General features: G+C 40.3%; 1 protein-coding gene across 1 annotated transcript; it reads right to left on the bottom strand.

Annotated features, from left to right (window-relative positions):
* Positions 1-1027: 1027 nt before the first annotated feature.
* On the bottom strand, positions 1028-13323 carry mafk (v-maf avian musculoaponeurotic fibrosarcoma oncogene homolog K). The gene is made up of 3 exons (XM_080723910.1): positions 13184-13323; positions 6097-6175; positions 1028-5933 (listed from the first exon to the last, which is right to left on the bottom strand). The coding sequence occupies exons 2-3, from the start codon at positions 6130-6132 to the stop codon at positions 5499-5501; spliced, it is 471 nt and encodes a 156-aa protein (XP_080580036.1). The 5' UTR covers positions 6133-6175; positions 13184-13323; the 3' UTR covers positions 1028-5498.
* Between the last annotated feature and the right edge of the window lie 499 nt (positions 13324-13822).

Consider the following 13822-nt stretch of genomic DNA (forward strand, 5'->3'; position numbering starts at 1 on the left):
AAACTGCAGGCATCGGTTGCTTTGAAATTCTTCGCTTCTCAACATAGCATCTACAAATTGGATGATAAGCCTGTCTCCTGTAAACTGCAAGGTTGCTTTATCCTCATTAATTTTCTCAGCATGCACAAAGACAGTAAAAGTTCTCTGCAACTAGACAGTGGTTTAGTAACCATTAACCACTTTAACCCTGGTGTCCCAATTCTGGGTATGCTGGGCAAAATAGCCGTTCTACAAGTTCACAACGCTCCACGATGCTACACGTAACACGCTGTGAACTTATAGATAGGCTACACAAATATTTCAGAATGTTTGAAAATATGGCTTTGGTTAAAAATCAATTCTTCTGCAGCTTCTGTTTTGTGAAAACCTCTGACAGAGCCTTGTTTATTTGTGATATTCATACTTTTATTGATGTTTCAGTTCCATGCCCATCTGATTAGAAATGTACATAAATTATTTTCTTGTTAAAATGTTGGGGAGGGGGGGACGACGACAAAGCTCTGATATTGTGTTCTCTTATCCTATTGCACATAATATTCAATATATTAATTGGTCTAGCTTAACAGAGGGGGAAGGCAAACACTTGTTTACTATAACACTAAAACTGTGTTTTAGTATACTATAGTGTTCTTCTCCTTGTTTTCCCAACCATAAAATAAATTCTATGCGTTTATGTCACCAAGGGAGAGATGCATCTTAATATTTTTAGCGTACAGTCTACTTGCATATATTACAATGAGATAGAGAAAAGTCTTTTGATACCCTTTTGTGCCAATGATAGCTGCCTTTCTGGGAAAGCAAAGCAGACAGAATTAGTTGGGAATAAAGTCATAATTCAAAATATTGTATTTTTTACTAGTAGTATATTTTTTTCTTATTTATATTTTCCACCCATGAAAAATAAAAATATGTATCTATATTTTTCATTCTGAAGATTTGTATTCAAAAGAGCTTAACAATGACTGTCATTTATTGAGTAAAAGCTTTATTTAAAAGTACAAAAACAGACACAGCAGACCTATATGTATAGGAATAATTTACCTCATTGTCAATCATAACAAACCAATACAGATTTTATTTGTACATGAGTGTAGTTTGAGAAAATATGTAAATAAATGCATGTAAATAAAATAATTTAGATGTTGAAAATAAAATTAGAGAAAAATCAATGTAATAAATATATTTATATATACGAGCAGAGTAATGACAAGTCAGGAAGGTATGTTACATACTGTATACTCAGTTTATGCTGCCTTAATATCATTTATGGTCACCGTTGGCTGTGAGCTCTTCATTATACCTCAATACACACAGCCATGAGACCAGATCCCGTTTATCTTTAAAGTCCTTTGTATAACTTAAAAGATACAAACCAATACGATTAAAGCAACATACAATTTAATTTTGCCATAGTTCTTTCACCCATAACCAAACTGTTAAATTATGAAGACAACAGACTGAATATGAATTACAACAGACTTTGATGTCTGTATTATGGAGCTTGTAGTGAAATCTAAATCCAATGGATGTAGAAGACTTGGGTATTGTAGGAGGGATTTGTTTAAATGAAAATAGCTTTTAGGACTGAGAAAGCTTGTGTATGAGAGCTTACTTACACCAATACAAACTAGGAGATAAAATAAAACTTTTAAGGCTGCATACAGGATACATACAAGGAAAGAATACTCACATATATATATTACCAACCCAATTTCTATAAAATTGCATTGTCATTTGTCTGGAAATCTGAACAAGTCAATGGTATCCTAACAGTCCCAGTGCAATGTCTTATACATAGACAACAAGCACTTTTGTTCAACTGGACGGACAGGGCTCCCTTTAAAAAAAAGTAGATGACTCCTAACTTGTTTACATGTCATTTAAAAAATAAGACACTTGAAAATGCCAGCTACACCTGGCTTTGCAAATCATCCCATGACTTTTGTTAACTGATACTAATGTCTGAGACTGTTTGGCGTCATTGCCACCTTTCAGAAGATGGAAACAATACTTAATTCACCTGGAGTGAGGTTTGTCTCTATGACAGTACAGAAAATATATTGTGTATATTAGTGTATCAATTGAAGACATTAAATGTTTTCTTTCAAAAGGTGAACGACAAAGGCAAGGCATTCATTCACCTTGTATCCAATTGCCTAATTTACGCAACAGTATTGAGTGGTAAAATATGACAATGCCTCAAGTTACAGCATTTAGGTTTGGAACTTTACCACAAGAGGTCACTGTAATGCTTTGAAACATCTGACAGAATAGGCACATGGCACTAGTGTCACCTAATGTGCTGAAAAAGTGAACTTGTGTAAACGACATGTAAAAATAGATTGTGTTTTCCGCTGCCTCCATCTATACTCTGGTTGAATACAGTCCATTGATAGAATAAAGGTCAGGGTGGACAGTCTAGCAGCTCTGGAATTACTTTCAGGTAAAGTTTTGTGGTTGTCACAAAATCTTTACCGTCATCATTTCAAATTCTGTGCACTAAATCAAGCCTTTCTAAAGGTTATCTTTAGAAAAGCATGACGTCAAGTCTTTCCATACTTGAATCAACCAACACCTATATCATCTGTATAACTAGGTTTATATGATACCGTATTACTTATATTCTAAATGAAATGATCCCATTAACACAAACACATACTAAGGCACCCATTACTGCTGACATTTCAGCTCAGACGGGTACATAGCCTGTAGTTTACCTCTGAATAATTTCTGCCATAGAATATTGGTCATTTAAAAAACCTGTTCACATTACGTCTTCATTTGTACAAAGTATTTGTCATACGTATAATTAAGTCAAAAAATGCATATCTTTGTAGTTACGGTCCTTTCCTTTGCATAGATATTTTATCTGCTACCTTTCACCTCATAACATTTTATAGATGTTGGGTGTTTGTGCTTCTAAAGGAGAATAGTGTTCAATAGAATTGCAAGTTGTGAAGGACAACATTAAATGTTAATCCGGATAGGTTTTCCTGACTTGAGTCAGGTTGTGCAGAGATAATCCAGTTGCGTTGTGCATATTGTATACACACCTAATTAATGACTGTCCAAATTGCAGATTAAATGAGTGTTAGGTGGCGGGAAGGTCTATTCACTCTCACAGGGTGTTCAATGCAAAAACAGGATTAGGTCACAAGAAGTGTTCAGTCATACATGAATAAAACAATTTTTCGAATAAAGTTCAACAAACTAATTTGACTCAAAAGAATGATTACTGGATCACACACCACTCCCAGGATATTACAAGACATAAATATAGAAAAATATGTATGTATATATAATATATATAGTATATAAAAACTAAATATCAAGAGAAAACATGTATGTATCAACATATAAACCAAGTGAAAATACAAAATGAGAATAAGAGCACAGCAATGGCCCTGCTTACAATCTCAGCAGGTGATACAGCAGCAAAGTCCCCCATAGTTTTCTTTGCAGCTATGGAACAGAGGAAGAACAGTCATGTCCTCTTCGCAAAGAGAAAATCCTGACGTGAACAATCTCTATTGGCTTCACTCCACATTAGGAATGGATCCTAGGTAAGTATGACTTAATTTCAAGTTAATTTCATCGTTTCATTTTCAATCATGTTACAATCACAACTGCGACATGTTTCACAACATGGCGCCATGGTGTCTAGAGACGGGTGTCAGGAGTTCTCTTGCATAAGAGTCTGTGTCATAAAAGGTATGTAACTACAGTTTCAGATACAGTACCAACACCGGCAGCAGCGTTTTCTCATGACGTAGCAGTAGGAATGATTTTTATGTGGACGGAGTTCTCAATGTAAAGTGACAAAGGAGGCAATTGAGAGCTGTATGTTTCCTTCTCTCACAGGTAAAAAGAAAACGTATCAAATCTGATTAATGCCTCACTGAAAAGCACTGATTTACAAGCGAAAAGGGCTTTAGTCTTTACAAGAAATGCGTTGCATTGCATTTCATTTGTCAGAGCAGATCCCGTTATCAGTTTATCCAATATGGATTACCTACCACAAAAAATGGCATTGCATATTATGAAGGAAATAGGCAAAAAGATCATAAGTGCTTCTCTGTATAATATAAATATGCCCCCTGGCATTAGTTAGAACGTGGCTTGACTATACAATAAGTGCTAAGACCACACACACAATGGTCCTCATAAAGTCAAGTTCCTATATAACTTCAGAAATTAAACACTCTGCTCTGTTTGTTCCACTACCACAGGCTACAGACACCCTGTGAGTTTAGATTGTTTCTGAATGTGTGTAGCTTTTATACTGTTTCTTAGCAGTTTTAGGGTAAGTGCTATTTAATGACGGAACCACGGTAAATTGTCAAATCTTCCGAAGCCAAACAATTTTTCAACCGCAATAAAAGCTCCTGATAAACTCAGTCTCTGGAATAAAATAACTATTGTTGAGATTTTCGTTTTTTAGTGTGTCCTTTCAGTTCATCCAACTTAACACTTGCCATCATATTGGCTTTTGAATAACTGAAGCAGAATGTATGTCTGAGGACCTTAAGCTTTCATTGAAAAAACATAAAATATGCTTTTTCAAAGAAATTGTATCCAGCAGCCCCTTTCATTTGCATTGTTGAAAGAAAATAATGATTGAACCAATTATTGTCCAAAATACAGGCAAAAGAGCTTCTTGGAGAAATAAAAGGACAGCAGGTTTATAATGAATCAGTTAGGCTTCTTCTCAAATCTGAACCATGCTTACATGGGAAGAACTTGCTTGTGAGCACGTCACACGTCATTAGTTCACCAAGTATAGTGAGTCCCCTTTTTTTGCAGCATGACTTTCTCATTGCTAAGCAAACTATTTGGCATGGTTGGATGCATGTGGTGCCCTGGTGTTCAACATTGGTCAGTTTCCATAGCATACTGGCTGAGAAAGAAAATAATTCCTTAATATGTTAAATAAACTGTGTGTGAGCATCATAATCTATATTACAGAGATCACTCACAGGTTGTTTTAAGGCAAAGCATGACTCAACTTACACTGAGATAAAAAAAAAACGTCTTCGTTTTTTTGCTATATAGCTTTGCCATCATAGTAATACACATTCTTTATCATCTCTGATGGTGTGCGTGTATATGCAATAATACCATAAATATCAGAGCTGTCTCACACCAGTGCCACCATAGCAAGACATGTCATACACAATTCACCCTGGAGTAACAGCAAATCTCTGCTAACAGTCAAGGACCTAAGGTCAGTGAGGCCCAAAAGCCCTGCCGGTGCCGGTGGGGGGGTGGTGGGTGGGTGGGGGTGGGGTCGCACAGTGCACAGACAATGTTGATTATTTAAGAGAAAAGAGGGAGAGAGAGTGAGAGAGTAGTGAATGCAGCATCATATCACGTGGAGCCCACTGCCCCCACCCCATCCCTATGTCTAAATACTGAGCTTCCTCTCAGTACAGGATTGAGTGGGGGTCAGCCTGGGGGTCAGGACCAGGCAGGTGACGGAGGGCCCAGTCCTGTCAACACTAGGAGGCAGCCGAGAACGGGGTCGTGGCGTTGGACTTGTAGTTGGCGGACTTGACGATGGTGATGACACTGGTGGTGGCCACCTTGCCCGGGGAGAGGGGCCCGCGCGTCACAGTCCGGGCAAAGCACTGCAGGGCCTCGTACTTGGCCCGCAGGGCGTCGAGCTCCAGCCGCATGCTGGCGTTCTCGCGGGCCAGCTTGTCCACCTCCAGCTGCAGGTCCAGCTTCTGTCTCTCCAGCTCCTCCTTCTGGGTGACCCGCTTGATGCGGCAGCTGGCGGCGTAGCCCCGGTTCTTCAGGGTCCGTCGCCGCTGCTTCAGACGCACCACCTCGTCCTTGGTCAGGCCGCGCAGGTGCTGGTTGAGCTCCCGCACCGACATGGCCACCAGCTCGTCGTCGCTGAGCACTGGGGCATTTTCTCCCTCCTTCTTAACCTGCAGGCAAATCAGAGGTGAAGGAGTGAGTGAAGGGTGGTTTATACTTAATAAGTAATGAAGCAGCCATGAGGAATGACTCTGTCTCTGTTCATTATTGAAGCAAACATATAGTAGTAAAACACGGCCAAACAGAACGTGAAACATTGCTATTCAGACTTGCCTTCAAAGCGTTGCTCGTTTTAAAATGAGTCGTCATACCCTGAATGCGAACAATTTGGCTGAGTCTCACAGAAGTCACGCTGTGGAAAGAGAAAATAGAATTAGTGAAAGATATCTAATACATTTGAATATATATGATTCTATAACAGGGGTCTTCAACGTTTTCAGGCCAAGGACCCCTTAGTCGAGAGAGAGATGAAGCAGGGACCCCCACAACCTCTATATAGTTTAATTGTTTGACAGCACAATTGTCAGTGTATTTTGGATTCATGTACATTTGTGTTATCAGATATTGAACCGTCAATACTTAATAAACTTGACCTTTCACTCTGTATTTAGTCTGCTCTTTTTCCCCTTTACACCTAACTCCTTATCGACAAAAATAGCCGATCTACAAGCTCACAACGCGTCGCACTGCGAGGCGTTGTGAGCTGCTAAAATCTGCTAAAATCTTTGGCTAAAGTTCTCAAAATATGGAAGTTAGGGTTCAAGTGGTTAATATAAAAAAGGAGAAAAAAGGTTTCTATTACACAAAGATTTGAAGGACCCCTTGTAGTAACTCTGAGGACCCCTAGGGGTCCCGGACCCCCTGTTGAAGACCCCTGCTCTATCTGTCAATAGTTATGTGTGTGTGACCGAGTTATCCAGCAGAGGGCAGCACCGTACCATGAGATAGCAGCAGTGCTGTGCCCTTATTTACTTCTCAACAATGTAGTTCACTAGACCAAGCAAGATTAGAAACAGACCCCATCTCTCCATACATCTTTTTGTGATCTCTGTGCCTAGACAGTCTTCCTGAGCCATTTGCCAGAGCGCTTTCTAGAATGGCCCCTCTGTATTCAGCACCACGAGCCACATGCTTCTGAGATTACTGCCATGGCCAAAAAAAGAGAGATCACTGTGCTATGATCCTGTGAGAGGCACACATCCCCCCAAGGCTCCATTTCAGGACCTGAAGACCAGGCTTACTGCGAGTGCACTGTTCCATACTAGACCGCTGCCATGGAAACCCCCTGCAAATGGGTGTGGGAGTGTGAATCACATGTTCAGCAAAAAGGGGTAAACAAGTCTAATTCATAATACCAACATAAACCTATAGATGGTCCAAATACGCACTGGCCAACTTATGTTGGTCAATTGGCACAATATTTACAGTATATACAACACCACGTTTGCAAAAGGCTGTGGTCTTTTTAACAGTTACCATGCAGAGACCCGTGTAGGACATTCTCCTTCACCACTGTGTCTCGTCATCACAGACAGCAAGCAGTAAAACTGGCCATCACATCAGTATAACATTTAAAGTTATGCTGAACTTTACAGGGCAGCAGATACGCATGTGGAACATTCCTGGAGATAGAGTGTCACAGAGGAATAGTTTCCTTTCTAGTCACTGATGTATTTTCGCTGTGAGACAATGTACTCCCATCGATTTAGTGCCGTCTCGTCTGTTGGATCCTCTTACACTGGGCTTTCCTGAGCGAGCGGCCGTATGCCCTTATTTAACTCGAGCAGATATATTTAGCTCGCTTGTGCTGACACAAATTTCTGCCAGCTAAACAATTTAAGTGAGCATGCGATAAGTGATATCTCAGTAAGAGGGCAAATATTTTGTGCTGCTTGTTTGTGATTACTGATGACGTGCAGATCCTGACTGAAAGCAATCGTAGACGGGCATGAAAACTTGACATCTGCTACTCTTCGTCTTTTTAAAATATGAACTTAGAATATAAGCAATACAAAGTGTTTAATGTGCTGGATTAATTATATGTAATACTATACACTTGGGTCATCCATTATCCTTCTGTCAACATGCATGCAATGTTCTGCTATGATGACTGAATTTCCCATGGGATTAACAAAAGGTCTATCCCTATCCTAACATCACTGGAGGACCAGTCACCTTCTGTGTGCATGGTGTTTTAGCCTTGAGCATATAATAAAGGAACAGAGCCCCAGATAGTCTTGACAGAGAAAATAAACACATCCCCCAAATGAACTGATGAATCCAACCAAGAACCGTTACCGCATGCATTCCTGTTTGGAGACTCAGTGTGTACTAGTGACTTTATGATCCATTTAAAACTGCATTCAAAATCATGTATTCTCACAATTACAATGTTGTTGTGATGGAAGAGGCAAGTGATATTGCAGAACTTGGAAAGCCAGCGGAAACACAGGCACAACAAACAAAGATTCCTCGACAGCAAAGCCGACCCAAACAGCCTGCTTTTAGCCAGAGTTGCGTCAGAGGGGGTCCCTGGGTATATTCCTCCTTGCAAGGATTTTGGAAAAGTGGTGTGGGGCCTCCCTCTCTCCATACAAGAGGCCTCGATCTTTAGCTAAGAGGCCACGTTGGAATTCTTTATACATGTGTTTATGTTTTGCAAATACCACTAGAAAGAACCTTCCAGATCAACATGCTCAAGTTTCTTCAGAGAGGACTAGAACATAATGTTACAAGGCTAAATGTATTTATTTTTCGTATTAATACATTAAAGTGATGCATATTCTATAATTAACTTAATTGTAATAGTTTCTCCGGATCCCTTTTTATACATTTCTTCCTGTAACATCATGGAAGGATTCTCTGAAAACACTTCAAAGAAGAGCCTTAGACAATGGATAAAGAATGGTTGACGGAACCACATTCCCAAAGAAACATGTGTATAAACACACACAGATCTTCATTTGGGAGGGTAAAATGCAGTCAGAATATGTCCTGCAATGCACCCAAATGTGGGGGTGGAGTTTAACCAATCCCACTAGTAGAACCTACATTAATTCTTAAAATGTCTGGAATTCAAACGTGTCTCATATGTTCCGCTTGCCAAAAATATAGTCGGTGTGTGTACAGTAGTAAATGCAGGGAAATGCAGGGATACACAAACCTCCTTGCAGGTGCCCCTGATTTTTACTTCACTTTCTTATACAGTAGTCATGGACAAGATCTCACGTCAAATGGTAGAATAACTCAAACATAATGGGCAATAACAAAAATGTGAAAATGTTACTGAGATTAAGATAATTGCTATATGATTGCTTCTACTAGAATCATATACAGACATGACTTTACAGGTCTATGAGATTTTATCAAGCCAGTGTTCCATCTGTGTGTTCCATCAGTGTTTTTTTCCTGTTGCACCTGCTCCGTGAATGTACTAACCGGAAAATATTATAATACTTAAGAAAAAAATATTCTAGGACAAACTGTCAAATGTAATGAACCAAGACAAATCAATGAAAAACTAAAATGTCATTCATTTAGCCCTGATGGAGACAACTTGGTCAAAACATGTTGGCTTTTGTCTTGTATTAATAACGGCGGATCTCCAGTTTTCTTATCTGTTGTTTTTTATCCAACACATTCAATTTTATTCAAACTAAAGTCTGTTTTTTAATCATGACAGGTATTGTTTGCATCAAGTAAGTTTGTTTTGCCTTCATTGCCTTCATTTCTCAGTTTGGGATTTGGTTCCGCTGAGTGTGGACTTGTTGCTTGCCTCAAACAGCTGCTAAGTTCCTCTGAGAAAGCAAGCTCTGCCTTCTGCTTACAATGTCTTCTCTTTCTCTGTTTTCTCAGGGAGGTGGAGAGAGATTATTCTACAGACTGGGGTGTTGCTGCATTCTGCTCTTTCTCCAGCGCAGCACATTTGGTGGGATATTATGTAAAGGAAATGGAGAACATAGCTGAGGGGTGAGTCATGCTGTTTACTGGTAAAAACGACGGCGAGCGGCAGGGAATCACACCCTCCCAAACTGACGTTTCCTGGAAAATCCCGTTGTTTCAGAGGGAGGAAGGAAAAGTACAGAGAACCTTAGAAATGGTTGGCATTGGTACCAGAACGTTTCAGCGGAAAGGGAGGAGGAGATCAAGCTTAATACCTCAGCAAAGCTATCCCCCCAACTAGCGATGCAGGGATTCTGAGGAATGACAAATATGCAAAAAAACAAGGAAATACCTGTCCCGTTTTTGCTAATCAGGTGATCAGCAGCTACAAGTGGAAAGGGAATACTCTTGGGAAAGAAAATAGATTACCGCTCACATTTTCCACTGAAAAGAGAGCAGGGCTTCACGTCTTAAAACTAATTTGATGTTTATTTTCCTTCCAAACTGAATGACTATATTGCCACAAGGACAGACAGGTTGTGACAGCAAAGCACCCACAAAGACACACACACACATACTATACTACTTAAATCTCACATTAGAGCTTTGCAAAGCGGTAAATTATATTATTTATAGCATACAGTACATCTTAATAGCATAATCTCCACAAAACAAAAACATTAAGCACTTCCATTTAGTCCATCCACAGCCCCCGGTGTAAAGTGGTTAGAACGCTGGGTTTTAAATCCAGGAACTCTCAGACAAAAGCAGGGATGGATGGACGGGAAGTGCATCATTGTGGGTGGCAGAGTGAGAGGTACGGTGTTTGGTCGATATGTGGTGATGTGATGACCATGAATGTGTGCCGTGCCCCAGACAGGACATTACAGGCAATGTCAGTGGAACAGTTTGACTGGATATAACCCGGTCTAGTACACACATCTGTATATCCTGTAGTTTCTACCACTTAATATCATTTATCAAGACAACATTTTTTTAAAGATAAACCAGAAAATAATGATAAAACGTATTCTAATAAACATGCATTCCCTGGGAGTCACTCTATAACTAATCCCAGCTATTTCACTTTCACAGCCCTCTCCCACAAAACAAACAGCGAAATCCCTCTAAGGCAAACGCCGATAAGGCAAACGCCGTTAAGGAAAAATGCAACAGAGTAGCCTCCTTTTGTTATGGTGAAATGAATAAAGAATTTTGAGCAATACAATGGTAAATACAATGGTTATATGTCCCAAACAAACATCACTAAAGTAGGCTGCTGGTTGCTGCATCCTTCACAACAAACTTCAAACACAACTCAAGTGACAAATTACTAGGAAAATTATACCATACATATTCAATGGAAGTTCTCATTATATGCCTTGTCACTGTCTGACAACCGAGTTATGAGTCAGTCTACTTATCCATTTGAAGAAGACATCATCACATTGATTGAACCACATGTTAACCCCATGAGGATTGCACACCATCTGCCAGCCTTTCTAAATGCAGCATGTAATACTGTGTACATTTCAAGGCATAAACAATTGTCAGTCAAACAATCTCATACCATCAAAGCGGGAAACTCCAATGTATAATGTGTTTTACAACCTCACCAAAATATAACTGATTACAAAAATGTGAAAATGTGTCTGTTACTGTGAAGGCTTTTCTTAGGAATAGATTTTTCAAAGTGCCAAATTTAAAGTTGTGTAACAGAGAGAAAGTGTCAAATCAGCACAACAATTGAGGGGGGAAACAGCAACAACTTTTTTTCTTGATCCAATCATGCTGCTGAGTAATAATAGTGTAATAATGTTTGCTGAGTAAATTATTTATGGCATGGCTACACATAGTTTCTTCATCCTGTGATGACCTACAATATAGGCCTACACGCCCTTCTCTGTCCTCTCTATACTGTCTTCACTCCCACTCAGAAGACAAAGGCTCTTTTTAAAGTTTTATGAAGGAGGTGCGCTTGTAGGCCTACATTTATAATGGTTTATTTTCATAGCTTGTTGTTTTCAACCAGTGGTCCGGGGGACCACCAGTGGCCCTTGAAGGGGTTCCAGGTGGTCCCCAGCTAAAATAAATAATGGACCTTGAAATTAATTGAAAACCATTACTGTACAGCTGGGTGCAATAGCCTAACGCATACGTGGTGTCGAGTTCATTAGCGACATTTTTCTAAATATTGTTTCATATTTTGTAATACATTTTAATATTATTATTTTTTTAATCAAAACAACTTTTTGGAGGGGGACCGCAACACCGCCATACCGTCGTAATTTGTGTTATCGCGATAATAAATCCATACAGTCCCAGCCCTAGTTGTAGATCATCAGCTCTTCGGCAAGCGACGCCAGAGCGACGCCGTGAGCTATTAATCCTACCGTAGGAGACGCCGTTTGAAGGAGCGCTCGTTTTATTGTCCACGACATTGCAAGCGGCGCGAAGGCCAGCGGACCTTGGTCCTGCTCTTCGCCCCCGAGCGCCGCAGGCGCGAGTGGCCGCGAAGAGCGGGCCAGGGCCGCGCGGCCGGCGGAGCGCCGCGCGAGTTACGAAGCCGTGGTGAATGCAATCGTTATATTTATGCCCAGGCCGTAAGGCCTGGGCAAGCCCACGATAAACGCCCTGTCCACGATAAACGCATTCACACCCGCCCGCGCAGTCCAAGTGACCACAGCCGAGCGCTCCAGAACTCCGCTCCAGCCAATCACAGGCCGCGCTTTCTAATTCATGCACACGCGTCTCCTATGGTAGGAACATTCGCACACCGTGAAGGAGAAGCCTACTCGGCCCTGTCCCAGTGCGCTCCTGGCTGGTGGTCGCACTTCACGACGTGCCCTTTGTCCCACAATTCTAAAATGCAGACCACGTGTAGTTTCCTATGTCAAAAAGTAGCATTATTTTGCCATAGACACCTATATGTGCGCACAATAAACGAGCTTCTGGATAATTAAGGAACACACGTGGCTATGTCATTCTATTTACATTCAGTATATAAAGTTAATATGCCTACCTTACACGCTTTTTCTCCCAAAAAGCTAAACTGTGGAGTGTTGTAAAATAATATCCAAATATTATTCTACATTGATTAATTTGCCAAACAAGCGTAATTGATTAAATCATCATATTTGGGCAAATCAAATAGTCCTACACATTTAATTATTGTATAAATAATATTCATTATTCAATAAACAGTTTTAATTTTCCGCGCGCCCGACAGACAGGATCAGATTTACATCTCATTTTTGTCATCGATACTCCAACACGTGTCCACGGTAACGGGACTACAATATTCCACAATGTATAGATATTCTACCAATAAATTATGTTTTTATAAGTAGCTTACATTAATTTGGATGTATGCAGCATGGGTCGCCTGTAAGACCACCTACACGCGTTAATGTGTCACCATGAGAACTCGAGCAATTCAGAAAGGAATGTCAAAACACATCCCAAAAAACAACCTCACCTTTTGATCGCGGATATCTGTGACGGGGATGGATTGCGTAAAACTTGTGAAGTAGGAATCCTCTGAAGAAGTCTTGAAGTTTTCGCCTACTTGACAGAAGCGCCGAAAGCGTCCCGCATGCGACCAGCAATGTATCCCCGTACTAAATTAACTACAAAACAACAACAATGTATCAACATTCCACGCTCTGCTTCCGCAACCACTCACGTCACCGATTCCTCGTGACCGCCCCCTCCATTCATGAAAATAGCTTTCTGCTGACGTGAATCAGAGAGGGGGGCTTGGACTGGGAGGGAGGCCATAAATAGAAGATAGATGCAGCTGGTGAATGTTTTTTGCTTAGTTTACGAAACTTTAATATCTCTCTACACATATTCAGTTCATAATTTCTTAAGCTTGGCTAGACTTACATCCCCCCCCCAAAACTTTTTTTGTTGAATGAATTAAAAACATTTTTCCCCCCAGTATTACATTTCATGAAATCAAAGAAAAATCAAAGAAATTCCATAAATTTGAAAACTAACATTTAAGAAGCCGTGACAATAGCTGTTTTCTCTCATTTGGGTCCTGGGCAAACGTCCATCTCTCTTTTGCGTCTCGACCTGAAGAGTTTGGGAACCACTGCATTGGAACTTTGGA

The sequence above is a fragment of the Nannobrachium achirus genome (genome assembly GCF_963921795.1).
Source record: "Nannobrachium achirus genome assembly, chromosome: 4".
Taxonomy (NCBI): domain Eukaryota; kingdom Metazoa; phylum Chordata; class Actinopteri; order Myctophiformes; family Myctophidae; genus Nannobrachium; species Nannobrachium achirus.

Bases quoted from the DNA above. Each gene is read 5' to 3' on its own strand.
- mafk (XM_080723910.1), bottom strand. From the start codon at position 6,132: ATGACGACTCATTTTAAAACGAGCAACGCTTTGAAG. The intron at 5,934-6,096 runs GCAAGTCTGAAT...ATTTGCCTGCAG, and splicing joins AAACGAGCAACGCTTTGAAG to GTTAAGAAGGAGGGAGAAAA.